This window comes from Pyxicephalus adspersus, chromosome 5 (genome assembly GCF_032062135.1).
Source record: "Pyxicephalus adspersus chromosome 5, UCB_Pads_2.0, whole genome shotgun sequence".
Classification (NCBI taxonomy): Eukaryota; Metazoa; Chordata; class Amphibia; order Anura; family Pyxicephalidae; genus Pyxicephalus; species Pyxicephalus adspersus.
The window spans coordinates 19,829,086-19,845,479 of record NC_092862.1 but is presented as its reverse complement, the minus strand read 5'-3'; the positions used below and the strand labels follow the sequence as shown (position 1 = coordinate 19,845,479).

Below are 16,394 nucleotides of genomic sequence, written 5' to 3'. Positions count from 1 at the left end.
ATTATTAAATGACACTAGAACAGCATGATGTCTAAGTGCAGCCTTGGTTAAAAAGTAATATGTACTAATCAAACCAATGAGAATCTGCTGCTGCTTATTCTTATGAGGCAGCAGAGAGAAAAGTTAGTTTAATGCACTGATTTTAATTGTACCCCGGATTTGGTGGGTAAAAAAAAGTTTTGCAAACTGAATTGATCACACGATGTCTTCTTGTAAGGTGTTAAAGAGAATCAGAACTGTAAATGTTGTGCCCAAAGAAGGACAAGCAGAGGGCCAAGGACAAGTCATCATTTTTTTTACAGACACCTTACAGTTAATATCTTTCCCACTGGTGACTGAATGACAGGTGCTGGAGTATTTAGGAAGCAGCAAGAGTGGTGGAGGATTGACAGTTCCAGATTGAATAAAGCAAAGCAGAGTAATACTTAGATTTAGCTTACCCTCCAGCAAGGGGAACTCTGAGCAGCACAATAGGGCTATCACCAAATCTCATTCCAGATCTTTTAGGACTAACATTCAGAGGCAGCAGTGCTTTAGATGGCCTCACACTCCACATACAACTCAGAGGGTACAGTAGCAGGAGTATAGGAAGAGCTCTGCAGTTCGTCAGGAGGAATACCATGCAAAAGGTAAAATGTTCAGGGTACTGCTTAGGCACATATACCCTTTTAGATGTTTCCTCTAAAATAGCAAATCTTCACTTATTACTTTGGTTCCACTTTAATGCCGGGTTATTTTATTCAGTAACTAGCCATATACTACTCATTTGTTTGCAAGTGTGAATGCTTGTGTGTTTGATTTGTTTTTTTTTCAGAGGATCATACAATGTATTATTAAATACTAAACATTGCAGTAATACAAGCAATGACTTGTTACATGTTTAATGTTTATAATTGCGTTTTAAATACTTAGAGTGTCTGACATGAATGATCCTCAATAGAAGTGGCTAATTTTTAGGTTGATATTTTGTTTTATTTTGTATCTTTTCTTTTTTGTTTTGGCTGCAATGTAAAGGTTATACAATGGTGCAAGTTCATGGGCAAATCATGTAGTCAATGGTACAGCAGAGCCCCCAGGGTAAGTAGAGCGTAGAGTAACCAAAGTCAGTAGTTTTAGATAACCACACATCGACACGTTTTTGTTTATTCCAGCTTGTAATATGACCTGTAGTTTAACATTCAATTTTATAACATCCAACAATTCAGTAGGACCTCAGAAGCAAATCATTTTACAAAAAGAACGGTAGCAACCTCTCTGCAATATCTCCCCAATCCCTCTGCATACTTGTAATACTTTATGAAAGACTTGATCGGTTGCAAAGGCAGCCAGAAAGTGTTTTCTTTTTATATGATAAAGTATATAAACTTATAGATATAATTGTACATAGGATTTTTATTTCTCCTAACACTGCATAAGAGACCAAAGCTATTCTTTATATTATATATATATACCAAAATAAAGATGTTTGCTGTAACTAGAAGTTAGCTTTTAAAAGATGATCTATGTTTTGTTGTTTAAATAAAAAAGTGCCAAAACTCTTTGCACTTTACAGTTTGGTAAATAGATAGAATATACATATATAAATAACATACCGCTAAATATTATTTTTTTCCTGCAGCCTTAAGTAGCCTTCTACCATCCTAACAAATGATGTGCCAAAGAAATAAAAGACACTCATATATCTGCAGTACTTATTCATTGTTAATTTGTGGGTGATAACCTAAACAGTGAAGTGTTTCTTTTACAAAACATGTTAGAATATTTAAGAAGAGGGTGGGGATAGGAGTCAGATACTTGACCTGATAAAGTGGAGCCTATAATATCTTTCATCTACCATTAAGTTGTTGAAGAGGGGATTGGATTGGTCTGTATAAATGTTCTTAAAAGTACCAAAGATGCAGCATTCATTTTTTTGTTTATTAGTACACTACTGTATAGTTTATTTTTCTGCATTGACCCTACATAGATCAGTTGAATTTTTGGTGTCCATTGGAGAGTGCAACAAAATGTAGGACATTGCATCTGGTGTCACAAGAATGTACAAGTTGTGATTACTTTTCAGATGTATCTATTGTATTGTAAAATATAGGAATGAAACATTACAGTTCAGTTAGCACAGTGGTAGCATTTGTTTTGTCACCAGTACAAGATCATTTTTGAAGTTGATTTCCAAACAAATAGCTAGTTAAACAGTGAGAATAAATGTATGTGAATTGTTTTACTTTTTAAATTCTGCCTCTTGGAATGGCTGTTGCATTTTTTTGTATTGAGTCTGCCACCAGTCTGTTAAGTACACATAATTACACTACTGATTTTTTGTCTTAAGTACAGGCAGGTTATGCAGGAAGGTGCAAAGCTTAGACAGAAAATAGCTAGCCGTGCAGTGTGGCAAGGCTGTGTGAATCACATGACTCGTTGGACAAATTAAGGCTCATTGGTAATTGGTTTTTGGCTTGTGTTCATCAGTTTGAGATGCTTCAGAGATCATTCAGAATTTGACAGGTGCATTTGACTTGCAGCTGACCTTCTTCAAGTTGGTTTTGCATTCCCACAGTCTGATCCAGTCTTAGTGTATCTGTACCTAAGCAGTTATGTCTACTAGAATTTTACCTGAGGCTAGCTCTGTAGGTTAGACAATGGTGTATGTATATTTTTATATTTATTTATTTTATTTATATTTTTTATATATTTTATATTTATTTATATATTTTTTGCAGATGTCTTGTCCATTTTTTTTCTTCCTGAATCTTGTGCTTTGATAGAAATGTGGCAGCAGAGAGAAAAGTTGTAAATTATAACAAAATCCTGTTGAAATCCTGTGTGACAGGATTTACAGTGCATTATGTAATATCTTTCCTAATGTCTAGGAAAGTATGACCTACTTACTGTTTATTTTAAATATACAGATGCATTGCACCAAATTAATTTACCCTACTTTGCACCTGTTCATTCATATGAAAAGAAACTGAAATGTTTTCCAGTAATACAGCTGCATGGAAATGTGGAACCCCCTTCAGAATGACCTTCTGTAAAAGAAAATGTCCTAAAAAAAAAGAATACACTAGTGAAGACAGAGAATAACAAGGAAGTGTATTAAGGAATGACACCCCCACATTTTGTTCAGTACAAGTTATTTTTCCCCCTGTAAACTCCGGTGCAATAGCTTAAATGGGATGGAAAGTACACAACAACATCAGGTAGTCAGGTAGATAGACATAAGGAAGGTAAGTTAGCCCTATCCTTTCTGTTCACTGGCATACTCTTCCTTTAGTATGAAGCAGTAAAACATAATACTCCCCCATTGTCAAACAGAAAACACCTGCTGGTATTTGGTTGGGTGTGGGCTAACTTCCTACATTCTCTAATCTCTAATTTCCTGTGCCAGGCTTTAACAAATGACATATTCTGTAGCAGAGGTGACAACAACGTGTTGCTGCTGTACATCTGTAGCGAGTCCGCAGGCCAAGCATAGAGGCTTAACAGGCTGGGTTATTGCCCATTGACGGGGTTGAGACCCACAAGCTGTATGTTGGTCAACCTGGTTCTTCAGTATCTGAGAAAATGTCTTTTCTTCTTATGTACTTAACTATTTATTGTTGTTCACTAGAAAGATTTACTTTTGTGTTGATATAATGGTTACAGACTGGAATTTTAAATACAATTAAGCTTTAGCAGTAAATTTAGTTTTTATTAGAGCAGACATTACTCTTGCATCTGTGGAAACCAATTGTACTTTTCATGTGTGACCTCTAAAACTTGCTCTTTGTTAATCAAAAATATTTACCATAGTTTGAAGTTTAAAGTCATAAAACCGATTTAAAGTTATTTGATGACTTCCAGAAATTATGAAAAGCAGCCGTTTCTGAAAAGGCAGAGCGAGATTTCACTAAAATCATTGACACCATAGCAATACTTCTCATTAATCTGTGTGTTTATATGGTTCTATGAAAGGGGTCAGTGATTTTCTTCTGAATGCAGAGTTGTCCATTGAAATTATTTTTTTAACCAAAGGCTTAGAATGTAGCAAGCATTAAGGCTGTTTTTGGAAAACCCGGGAATAGAGAATAAAGCTGCAACAAAGAACCATTTACTTATTTTATTCATAGCTTTATGTTTTACATAAAATTGTGTTCATGTGTGTTACTGTGTGGTTTTCTGAAATTTTGCTTTTATGCAGTATATTTTACATGGGAAAGGTAAGTACAGTAAATAATTGGTGTCATCTATTGTGTAGCAGTTCAACATGAACCCACATTATGTCTTTATGCAGCCATTCAGCACTGACTTCTTACATTGCATCATCGTTACATATAAAACTTTGCTTTTTGTCAGATTACTGGACCCAGGTACAGGTTTCTCAGGATTGTGTCTCAAAGCTTTTTCAAGTTGTTCCTGAATATACCTGTATTAAAGCTCAGAATACTTTCCTGTTTTAAGATTGTCTGTCTCTGCTGATTTTCTGTTGTCCCTGGAAAATGCTGTCACAAACCATGTTCAGCATTAAGTTGGATAGCAGGGGATGACTTTTACTTGTTTCTATAAACATCTTAAAAATGGAAGAAAAAAAAGTTTTGGTTTTTAACCATCTTAACTTGACAAGATTTAAAGTACATCTGTACTCAGCATTATCTTCAGGGTGAAAGGCACCCCCAGGTACCCTGTCACACATGTTCTATTCTCCCACTGAACATGAAACCTAGAACATTATAACATGCAAATCTTGTCTTCTGTATGAAATATTATGTGATAGACTGCACTTCCCATCCCTGATAGCATACCGTTGGTCGCTAACAATGACCATAATATTGATGGACCAGTAGGGATTTGCAGGAGGGAGTGTTAGCATGTTATTTTCTTGCACAAGTTGAGATTTGCATATACAGAGTACAATGGATTTTGGCGTTCCAGTGTGTTCAGGAGACGGAAAAGCACCTGTATGTGTGTTTGTGGGTATTTTTACCTCAACAGCAGTTTATGAAGTTGATGGTAAGCACAGGAGTACTTTAAACTATCAATACTTATATATTTGTAATAATATTAGTTATGAATTTTTTGTTATGAAAGAGAATGTATCGCTTTTTTGTGAACTCTGAAAATGCTAGATCTGTCTATTTATATCATTTTACAATGATTTTAATTGTTTTACATAAAACATGCAACTGTAATGCTTTACAAACACACTAATAACATAAAGCACGTTATTTATATTTCTTATAGCTGTTAAACTGTGCCTCTGTTCCTCTAGGTGCTTCCTTCTGGTACAATTCACATTTTCTCTGAATGTCATGATAGCCAACTCTTTAGCTGATCCTATTCCCTCTGTTGGTACCTAAAATGTATGACATGGCAAAATAAAGACACAGCACATATATAATTATTCTGTCATGTTTTATATTTTTAAAGACCTTGTAATAATTTAAAATATTTGTTGATCCTAGTAGAAGTGCCCTCAGGTATTTGGTCTTGTGGCCTAACCACACTGTTCAGATAGCAAATGCTGATATTTTGCTGTGCTAATGTGACCAGGAATGTGGAAACTACACAGAGGAAATCGGACTTAAGCCTAAATGCCAAAGTACAATGTATTAAAAACAAAAGAACATAAGTTACATAAAACAAAAATACTAAAAACTACTGTATATCTAGCCATCTAACTATGTACAAATGAAAGAAATGAGGAATCGGGTGGATCAGTGTCAGACAGTCCAAAATAACAGAGCAGAACAAGGTCAGGAACAGAGGGAAGATCGGTTAGTAAGGTCAGAGACAAACGGATTCAAAATATAAAGACATAAGCAAAATATTGACAAACTGTGGGACTACAATGGTGGGCTAGTTATCTCTCCAGCAGCCAACATACTGTATGGTGAGCTTTTCAGGGCTCTGCTTAAAAAACAGGGAATCAGTTTGAGACAATGTCAGATTGCCTGTTTTATAAATAGAGCCCTGGTTTTTCTCTTTTGTAAAAGCGATACATTCTCTTAAATTTGTCATTTATTTTATGCCTATTTCAGATATGAAGAAGTAACATAATTGTTAGATAAAGATAAATGCATATGCTCTGCACTAATTGTTTGTTATGTAAAAATGTAATGTTAAGCACACAGTAGGCAATCATCTCCAATGCAACAAAAAAAGTGTTTGTGAGTTCTCTACATAATCACAACTCGAACATGTGGTTAGCATAGCAGTTTCCTAACCTGTTGATCTTTGTCAGCCAATGTTTTTTAGTGTAGTGGGAAAACTGTTTAAATAACTTTAAATAACTTTCATAGATTGGATGACTTCGCTAATTGTAGATTCATTCAAGCATATTCCATGCCACAAGTTGAATCCAGAAAATGTTGAAGGAAGTATATCTCACCCAGGACACAAAAGACCTGTGAAAAAAAAAAAAGTAAAAGTTTGGACAACAGGTCACATGATTTCCATTAAAATAAAAGTAGACATCGTACATCAGACATTAGACAATCAATCTTTTTAAAAAGCACATCAGAAGGATTGAATTGTTGCATTGAGCAAAAAACATTGCTTCTGTACTTACCATTATATTTTTTTAAAGTGTTAGGTAAAGTAGATTTATACTATATATATACATCTCTCCTACCTACAATAAATGAAGGTCAACTGAGCGGCTTTCTGACTAACATTTCAGGAATTGCGAACCGGCAGATAGACACCCATATCAAAGATCCAGGTCCACAGAACAACGGCCTGTACTTGAGCGGACCAACTGCCGCTCCCGATCCACTGAGCGCCCTGACTCAAACCTCATGAGGTCGATGCCTTCATTAATGACGGGAAGATCTGCCCCTCCTTCACCTGCCTTATCGAGGTGAAAACCGAACAATGGCTCCGCCTAAATCCTCTCTTACTCCCTTCCCCCCTCCCACAGAACCACCATTTTATTTTCCCAGTAGCTCTCCAGTCTCTTTTTGTCATTCTTGGCTGATCACGTTTTTTAACAGTAAATACTAACGTTTCGACTGCTGACACACTACTTATATTCTCTGCTGGATATAATGGTGTGGGTGCCATTGTACGTTGTTTACTAACCGTATTTAATTGCATTTGTTTTGTGGGTTTTCTCATTGTTCAGGAAGCCTGGTTTGAACTCATAGTGCACACTCCATAACAACCATGTCTTCTCTTGCAGAGTGAGAACTTTTGTTTGTCTTCATCCGACATTGCTTAACCAATGAACTTCATGTCATCATATGATTTGTTAATTATGTTTAAAATGGAGGTTATCTTTTATGTGTAGAAGTTAATAAGTTCAGAAAGGCGTATCTCGTACAAATAAAAAGCATTTGGTACAGCATTGAGAACAGGACCTGTTGCATACTTGCCAAAATCCAAATCAATTGTTTGGGGAAAAAAACTCCTACTCTAAACCATCTAGGCTCCACCTAAGATCAATTGTTACTGAAGAATAGACCCCACCCTGGTCTTTGTAAACCCCACCCAGAAGTGAGTTATTTGGGGGAAAAATAATCTCCACTGTTATCCAAGCTCCTCCCAGAACCACCACCCACACTCCCCTTTCCCCTGAACTGTTTGTAGTGATGGCTATTGCTTGTGGTTTTGTAATTCAAGCTTGTACAAGATGTTTTTTTTTCACTTTTATATCAGATGGAAGATATATATTTCAGCACTTATTAACCTATTATAAATCACTAGAATTTTTACGGAAAACATCTGAAGACATTTTCCCTTACTTTTCATTTTAACAAATGCTATCAGACCAAGGTATTTGAACATAGAAAAGGCAAAATAATCAGAGCCTGGATCTTGCTAAATGACCATTAAATTACAACCTAAAATGACTGTATTCTGGTTAATACTGGTGATGATAAATAGCATGTACTGACCAGCTTACAGTCAGTGATTTCAAATGTTTACATTGTGAATATTAAGTAAAACTTGAAATGCATCAGCTTAACTCCCCTTTACATTACCAGAAATCACAACCATCCAAACCTCAAACTTACAATACCCCCACAACTGCTAAATGAGTACCTTTTATCATGTAGCACTCTCTCTGCACAACATAATTGCTCAAAATTGCACAGTCAAATTGTAACTTATATATCCAACTTTTTACTGGAATGTTTCAAATTCATAAGTCCTGTAATTATTCCCCAACTTTCAAAATCTATTTAAAAACCTGTTAGTAAATAAAGGCTAATTGCTGCTTCATCAGTTATTATTTTAAGTCCTACATGCTGCAGCAAGGGTCAAAATACCACCATGCTAGGAAATAAATTGCTGCTAAATACAGCCCAGCAGCTTGTTTCTAAAACATAATAATAACATAATTCTGAGATACAATTCCTAGTTATGTCTTAACTTCAAACATGAGCTTTGTAAGAGGTTTTTATTAAGTGTTAACATTAAATATATACAGAAATCCTATTAACTTTTTAGCATAAATTTTTATCTATTACTTAATGTCAACCATCGCATATTTTTAATGAGCAATATTGGGTGATGCAGATGGACTAACTCACTGATCTAGTTATGTTTTAATAACTTTAGCCCTTTAAAATACATAAATATTTGCAAAAAATCTTAAACGGTACTTTCAGGTATCAGGTTATAGTATATGCTAAGCTTTCTTGTGTAAAACCCAAGCATTTCCTGCATGCATGTTGCCGATCTGTTTAGACTGAATAATCCAGACAGGTCAATGTAATTGTAAAAAAATATTCATGGACAATATTTTACATTCCTGTTCTTCAAAAAAAAATGTTTATTTTTTTAGTAACATATAATATGTACACACAGGTACTGCAATGTGTAAATAAACATTGGAATGTTTGCACTGAAAAACCAACCTCTACGCTTGAATACATTTACTTATATATTTACAAACTATACTTAAAACATTACACCATATATATATATATATATATATATATATATATATATATATATATATATATATATATATATATATATATATATATATATATATATATATATATCTTTTTTGCCCAAAATATGATGCAGGTCGGTTTTCCGTTAATATACTGAATGTGATTTATAATGGTTATTCTGTGTCACCACTGTATTCACCATCCTAACAAACCTATTAATTTTTTTTTCTCCATCATGTGCCATGACAGTTTTTTTACAGTACTATTAAGTATTAACCTGTGTGATGAAAATTGTCTCATTGTATCAATCCAATATTATGCTGACATATCAATTTCAACCTTTTCTCTTTTTTATCTGTTTACTGTGTCACTTGCAGTGCTTTATTTGTGCCAGCGTCTCTGTAGGAGTTGAAATGATATATGTAAATCAGTAGTTTGTTTGAGCATGGAAATATCCGTCTTCATTTTAGAATTAGCTGCTGGCTTAAAGGGTTAATCTGCCTAAAACATACTTTTAATATTAGGTGGATGGCAGATAGTTGAATCATCTGTTAGATTGTTATATATGTCGAAGACTCCAGCTGAAACATTTCTTCACATAATTCCCAAGGCCTATCTGCCATTGGGAGAAGCAAGATCATTTGCAGGTGTAATACCTGGAGTCCCTGATATATTTTATTAGCCAGTGGATGATTTCTCCCATATCCCCTAACTAGGGTGGACTAATCATTTAAGCCATGCTAACCAAAATAATAGTAGTCTGGAAATTAACTAACAATAGATTTTAATGCTGTGTGCCTTATTTAAACACTTGTTTTGTAGGGCACATCCTCGTACTGGCTCTGTTCAAACAAGCCCGTCAGGCACACCATTAGCAGGACGCAGAGGTCGTCAGCTGCCGCAACTCCCACCAAAGGGGTCGCTGGACCGAAGTAAGTACAGTATTTACTCTAAGCAATTTACACATCACATTGAATACATAAACCATAAAGTCATCCTATAATTTACTGATGCCTTAAATTTATCAAAATGGTTATATTTGGTTAAATAGTATATATAAAATCAGTGATGTGGTTAACCTATAGAGGGTCCTATAGGTCGGTAGAGTTTATCCTATACTGGGCTTACATTTTAGAACTGATTCTGCACAATACTGCAGACAACACTCAGTGGAATAAAATTTTGTTCACAACTATGACAGATCGCAAGACTGAGTTTTCCTCCTCTTGGACAATTTTTTACAATTTTCTTTTTATTAATTTGAATTGGGATTTTACTTGCTTTGGTGTGATGAAGTAATCAAGGTTCTAAAGCAGATTTCTGTAGAACGCCCATATGCTGTAAATGCACTGTTTCTTTTTTTTTTTCAAAGCCAGGGCGGTACTACTGCTTTAAATAAACACCCTATTATATTTTGATGTGTAATGCATTTTTACTATTTTGTTTTTCATAGCTTTCAAAAAATGAAAAGCTAGGTACAAAGTGAAAAGGGGAAAGCTATGTTCACTTGAATGCCCAAACATACGCAAGGGCAAATAATCCCCAAAACGCTGGCTTTTTTCTTGCACATGATTCAAGTGAAATCTGGTTCTCTTTATTTACTGTGCTATGTGAACATTTACTTTGGTTATCAAACATTCTCTACCACTTTAGTAAATCCTTCAATAATGCATTTTATTTCAAAGGTCAGTGCAAGGTGAAATTGTAAGGTTTAAAATCTAGTAGTCTGTTGAAATCACTTTGCTACTGGGTTGCTACTGTCACATTGGATTGATTGCTATGAGATACTTAATCTCTAAAAATATACTTTGCATTATATAAGGTCTTTAAGGAGTTCTAATAAATAAGTTTGTTAAATACTTATTACAAATATTTTTTTTATCAGTTAAACCCAAACTCCAGGCATTCTGCTACATGCAAAATCTAAATATACATTAATGTTAGGTGTTTTATCTAAATTGGATTTAAACTGGAACCAAATTTATGGATAAAAATAAATTGCCTTTGCAAATATTTAACTAAACATCTTCATGGTGCCAACATCTTTACCTGGTCCTTTTCTTGGATCCTTGGCTATCTTGATTGGCCAGGACAGACTTTTTTCAAGCATGTGCACATATTTGGGTTTTCAATGTGAAAAAACTTTTCACATATTTGAGTAATCAACATGACTATTCACAAATTTTTGAGTAAAGATTGAGTGAAGATTCTCAATTGTGTTTAGCAATTCAGTATAGACTTGCTGGAATAACATTTGCCAAAATGCATCTTATTTGATCTGCTGATAGCAGCAACTTCCTGTGTGATGATTAGCTGCATTCTTTTTGGCCCAGCAAAGAAATTGAAGCCCCTCATATCTCTACATAAGTAGGTTAAACAATATAGAAACAAAAATAACTCCTTCAAATGTTTCATTAAATGTTCCTGATGTTCCTGGTATGTTGGTAATCAGTGGGCTAAATATCAGAATTTGTATTGTTATTTAGGTAAAGAGTTGCAAGATTTAATGATTTTCATTGTACAATGAATTTGACATCTTTCATTTTCTTCCATATCTACATGATCCCATTCAGCCTTTACATAAGCAGTTGGTAGCAAAGATAGAAATGTCACATTACAGAGTGTTTAAAGAGGAGCATTACTCACTGTGGGGCAAAGAAAATTACGCTATACTCCTATAACCAAGTCCTTCCACACTCCCAGTGTAACAGGCTTACCTGGAATGTTCATCCAAGCATTACAGCACACAAAACATTTGTATCATCTGACCCACAGTGTGATATCTATAGCAATATTCATATGATAGCTGAAGCTCAGAAGTTTTAAAGACCTGGCAGCCAGCAAACCCTTTCCTACTTTGCACAATCAGGAAAATCTATTTTAATAACGTTCTCCAAAGACTTCATGCCACTGGCTCAATAAAACTTATTATATATATAGAGGTTATTTATTGTTTAGAATATTGGTCAGGCCTTGTGATTGTGTATAAAATGTCTGTGTTTTATAACTAAAGTAATACATTTTATTCTAAGAATGTATAAAATGCCTGTACAGCAGACAGCAGTACACAATCTTTGTTTTACCAGTATGAAGTGCTGTATAGTTAAATAAATAAATATTTTATGAGAGATCATATATCTAATTACAGCTGCCGTCTCATTTGTTGCTCTTTCTTAGTGACACATTAGTAAGATAATTTGTCTTCTTCAGGTGACACCCAGAATGTATGAGTGCCAGGGAGAGGTCTGACAGGCAGTGTTCAAGCTTGCCTCGATTAATCAATGTGTATTGTAGAATAATAAGGCTTGTGTCTCCTCTTCTTCCGATATATCATTCTCAAATATCTGCTCTATGAATTAATGTGTGTGCGCCTGTAATTGATAAATGGAATCAATGCAAGAATTTCACTCTTTCACACCTTCCGCTACTCACTGAGATAATTTCTTGGCATTGCTATCAACTTACTATCCCAGCCAAGGCTGGGGAGGGGATTTTTGTCACTGTTGTAGTAATCAGTGCAGTAGCATCCTCAAAAGCTCCACCTTTTTTTTGTAGTAGTCGAGGCCGAATATCCACGCAGACTACAGTTCACATGGTTGGACTACCAAGGTCCACTTCTAAAGCTTGTGCTATTGGCATCAGTTTGGAACTAAAATCATTAATTCACAGGTCCATTTGATCTGTACACCTCGTCCTGACCTGCTTAAAGCTTTAGCAATTTCATAGGCTTGTTTATACCCCACAAGGGCCTGTGGAGTCAGGACCTTACTTTGCCATTGCTACAACCACCTGGAGCAGTTTTAAAGTAGCGGAAACTGGGCAATTGCTCAAGGCCCCAATTGACAGGGTTGTAGGTACTCGGAATGTTGTCCATTCAGGGAGCCCCGCTTTATATTTGCCCAGGGCATTATGTCTAAAACCCTCCCAATTACTATAGATCTGTGTGCCCACATCTCATTGCACTTTTGCAGTGTAAAGCTACAGAGTTGCTCATGTAGCTGGCTATAGGACTTCTCTATGCAGGTACATACTGCACATGTGCCATATTCAGCAACAAAAATATATTCAATCCCATGGGTACTGATATAGCTTGTAAAAAACTGATTGTGTGACATTATAAATCAATAGTGGTAATACAGTATAAACAAAAAGGCTAGCCTACCACCCATTTATATATTTTTGCCTTAGGGTCTGATTTTTATGGCCTAGGCAAAAATCTATGAATAATAGTGCTTAAAGTGTACCTATGTCTTGGTCTGGCAGACCAGGTTTACTTAGGTCCTTATACAGAAAGTAATAGTATGGGTTTACTACAGCTATATTGCTGCTTTAAGAAAAAAATGAACAAAATGTAGATCAATGTGCTTCACAAAGGAATTCCATAGCACGAGGAGTGCTATTTAAATGCATGGGAGGGAGAAAAGAAAATATGCCCATATTCTCTGTGGGTATGCAAAGGAGTATGAATTCATGTAGGAGTGTAGGAATTTAAAGTAGTGGAGTGTGAAGTGTACTTGTGTTAATTTCAAACATACAAAAACATTAAAAGACATAGGGGAACCCCAGAAATATTTTACATAATATGAAACTTTTACATAATGACATATTTAGCCCCTAATTATTCCTTCCTCTGGAATGATAGCTCTGCACTCTTCCACATCGTCACTGCCATTGAATGACCACTGATTGGCCCTAATTTATTAAAGCTCTCCAAGGCTGGAGAGGATACACTTTCATCAGTTAGGCTGGGTGATCCAGTAAACCTGGAATGTATTTCCTAAAAGTAATTGACTATTCGTTAGCAAATGTTTTCATTTTTGGACCTGATCCATTCCAGGTTTGCTGGATCACCCAGCTTCACTGATGAAAGTGTATCTTCTCATAGATACCAAGACTATATATAAAGTCTTATTTGGCAGAACAGGCATGCACAGGGTCTTCTACCCATAAACTTTTTCACAATATTTTGAGGTTTTTTAAGTTTAGTTTTACTTTAAGAAGCTCGTAAGTGTTTGCATTGCTCTGTACATTGTTGGAAGTTCCTTAGTAAATCAGGCCAAGGCTTCCTTCATGTCACCTCACTTTACCTTACTTCACACTTTAGTATATCAGACCCAATATATCAGAGTGTCATAGCACTCACCAACTTGCCAGATTTATGCAAAATATTACTTAGCCTGAAGTAATACATTTTTACACTTTGCTATTTTTGCTCTACCAATTCTTCTAAGCTTTCAAAAAAAAAAAACACCTGCGTTTGCTAAAAACAGAAGGTGGCATGGCTAAAGTTATTGTAATAAATGTTTAAAAGCGGCATTTCTCTATATTAAACTGGGGAACACAGCTTACTTTACAGCTGAGACCTAAATTTTTCACACAGGCAGTAGATATTTCCATAAACAATTTATTTTCCAGAGCTCTAGTAAAATATAGCTACAGTGGTGTGCAACAGAGAAATGAGTCAGCAAACATAATATTTTCATGTATTTATGTATTAGCTGAGCAGTAGGGTTCATTTGTTAAATTGCAAATAAAGTTTAGTGAATTTTGTACAGCTGCCTGGCCCAGTAAGATATGCTATAAGTTATTTTAAAAATATTTTTTAAAAATATCAAAAAAAAAGCAGAACCTGCTTGCTTACTCTAGTAAACTATGTAAGAAGCAAAGCCCTAAGTGCAAAGAGCATAACAACTAGTCACAATTTACTTACTTATTTTTTTAAATCAGACCAGTACAAAGTGGGTTAAGGGTTCTACATCTAGCACCATTTTTATCTCTCTCAGGGAGGACCAGAGGACTGTAAACTAAAGCCTGTGGGTGTAACGTGTCCCCCCACACCTTTTATTCCAGCCCAGCAGCAATGTCAGGTTGTCAGTGCTGTCCAGTCCCCTTTGTTGAGCTGACAGCCGGTAATGTAAATATAATGGCACAATAAAGGTACCGGTAGGTATTTTCACACTGAATCCCCTGTCAGTCTATCAGAAATTTCCTAACAGCCATGTGTATGGTTGGTGCACCAAGGGGCTTTCTAAATGGCCAGCTTTTATAGTTACTATAGCTGCTGGTCTACAAGATAATGGCTACCAATGTTAAAAAGGCATCCTGACTTGGCAACCATATTCTTGTGGACTTTTAGATATAGTGAACCAGATCCTCAACCAATAAGCTTGGTCTGGTCTATACCTGTGTAAGAGTATTGTTGTAAACAGACCAATATGGTTACTCTCTTGACATGTAATATGCAATTTTTGTGCTTTAGGAACTTGTCACTAGGCACACTTGTATTGAAGCTTCCCATGCCCCCAAGTTTCAAGTCTTGTACTCATCAACCTCCAAGCCTCAGTCTGATTATATTTAAACCAAAGATACAGTAACACACAGCTTGAGGGACTTGTCACTAGGCCCATTCACTATCACAAGTTATTCTGAATGTTAAAGTTACCTCTGCTTACCAGTGCAGCTCCAGCTGCTTTCTTAAGGTATCCTGGGAAGCTTATTTCATTCTGTTAGATATGAAATATATCAGAGTCAGTGAATAAGTACTGAATAAAAAGCATCAGCATTACAGTCAGACAACTAGAATTTCCAGGAGTTAGCAAGTAGCAGCCTCCATATTTATCTCCAGACAGATTTGCTTTAGGTTGGCTTCCCATGGTATTATGTACATTGTGTAGCAGTTTATACACCAACATACAAATACAGTAGCTTCCAAAAAACTTGCATTACAGTGCACCACGCTGGCCCTGATTTATCAAAGATCTCCAAGGCTGGAGGGGATACACTTTCACCAATTTGTTAGCAAATGTTTTCAATCCTGGACCAGATCCATTCCAGGTTTTCTGGATCACCCAGCTTCACTGATTAATGTGTACCCTCTCCAGTCTTGGAGAGGTCTAATAAATTGGGCCAAGTGTGTCAGTATTAAAAACAGAAAGAAAAATTAACAGGCTTATGAAAATTCACCACAATTGTAAAGCATACATTGTAATACATTCCACATTCTTTGGACCGCCATACATCCCTGCTGCACTATACATCATAACCTCCACAACACTCCACTCTGTAGAATATATACTACCATCCGAATATAATTCTACTAGCCATCATACACTGGTCATATAAATATCCTTAAAATTTGATTTAAATAGCTTTTGGTATACTATAAACTATAATTTTCATTTATTTGGGTAGAAAGAATGACAAATAAGTGCAGTTTGTGATCTGTCAATGATATGACAATTTCAGAAGACAATTATGGTCTCCAGGAATGACCAAGAAACAAAATATATACTATTACTCTTGGGGTTGTGGTTTTGGCGATTAGACTTATTCTATATTTTAAAAATGAAAAATTATAATTGTTGGCCAGTCTCATGGTAAGTATGTATGAAAGCACCAATGGCCAATCTCCTTTTGTGATCATATGTGCAAATGAAATCTCTAACACCCAGAGAGAGAGTTACCGTATTTTTCGGCGTATAAGACGCACTTTTTCTTCCCCAAAACTGGGGGGGG

General features: G+C 35.5%; 1 protein-coding gene across 49 annotated transcripts in view; it reads left to right on the top strand.

The window, feature by feature from the left end:
* Window positions 1-16,394, top strand: part of RIMS2 (regulating synaptic membrane exocytosis 2) — a 384,644-nt gene that overhangs the window by 279,040 nt on the left and 89,210 nt on the right. For 37 of the 49 annotated variants that reach the window (XM_072410779.1, XM_072410769.1, XM_072410774.1 and 34 more), the window contains 3 exons: window positions 1,015-1,077; window positions 6,656-6,835; window positions 9,702-9,811. In XM_072410779.1, the coding sequence (XP_072266880.1) occupies window positions 1,015-1,077; window positions 6,656-6,835; window positions 9,702-9,811 (353 nt within the window). The remainder of the gene's footprint in view (window positions 1-1,014; window positions 1,078-6,655; window positions 6,836-9,701; window positions 9,812-16,394) is intronic. The other 12 variants (XM_072410780.1, XM_072410775.1, XM_072410788.1 and 9 more) reach the window with 2 other exon arrangements.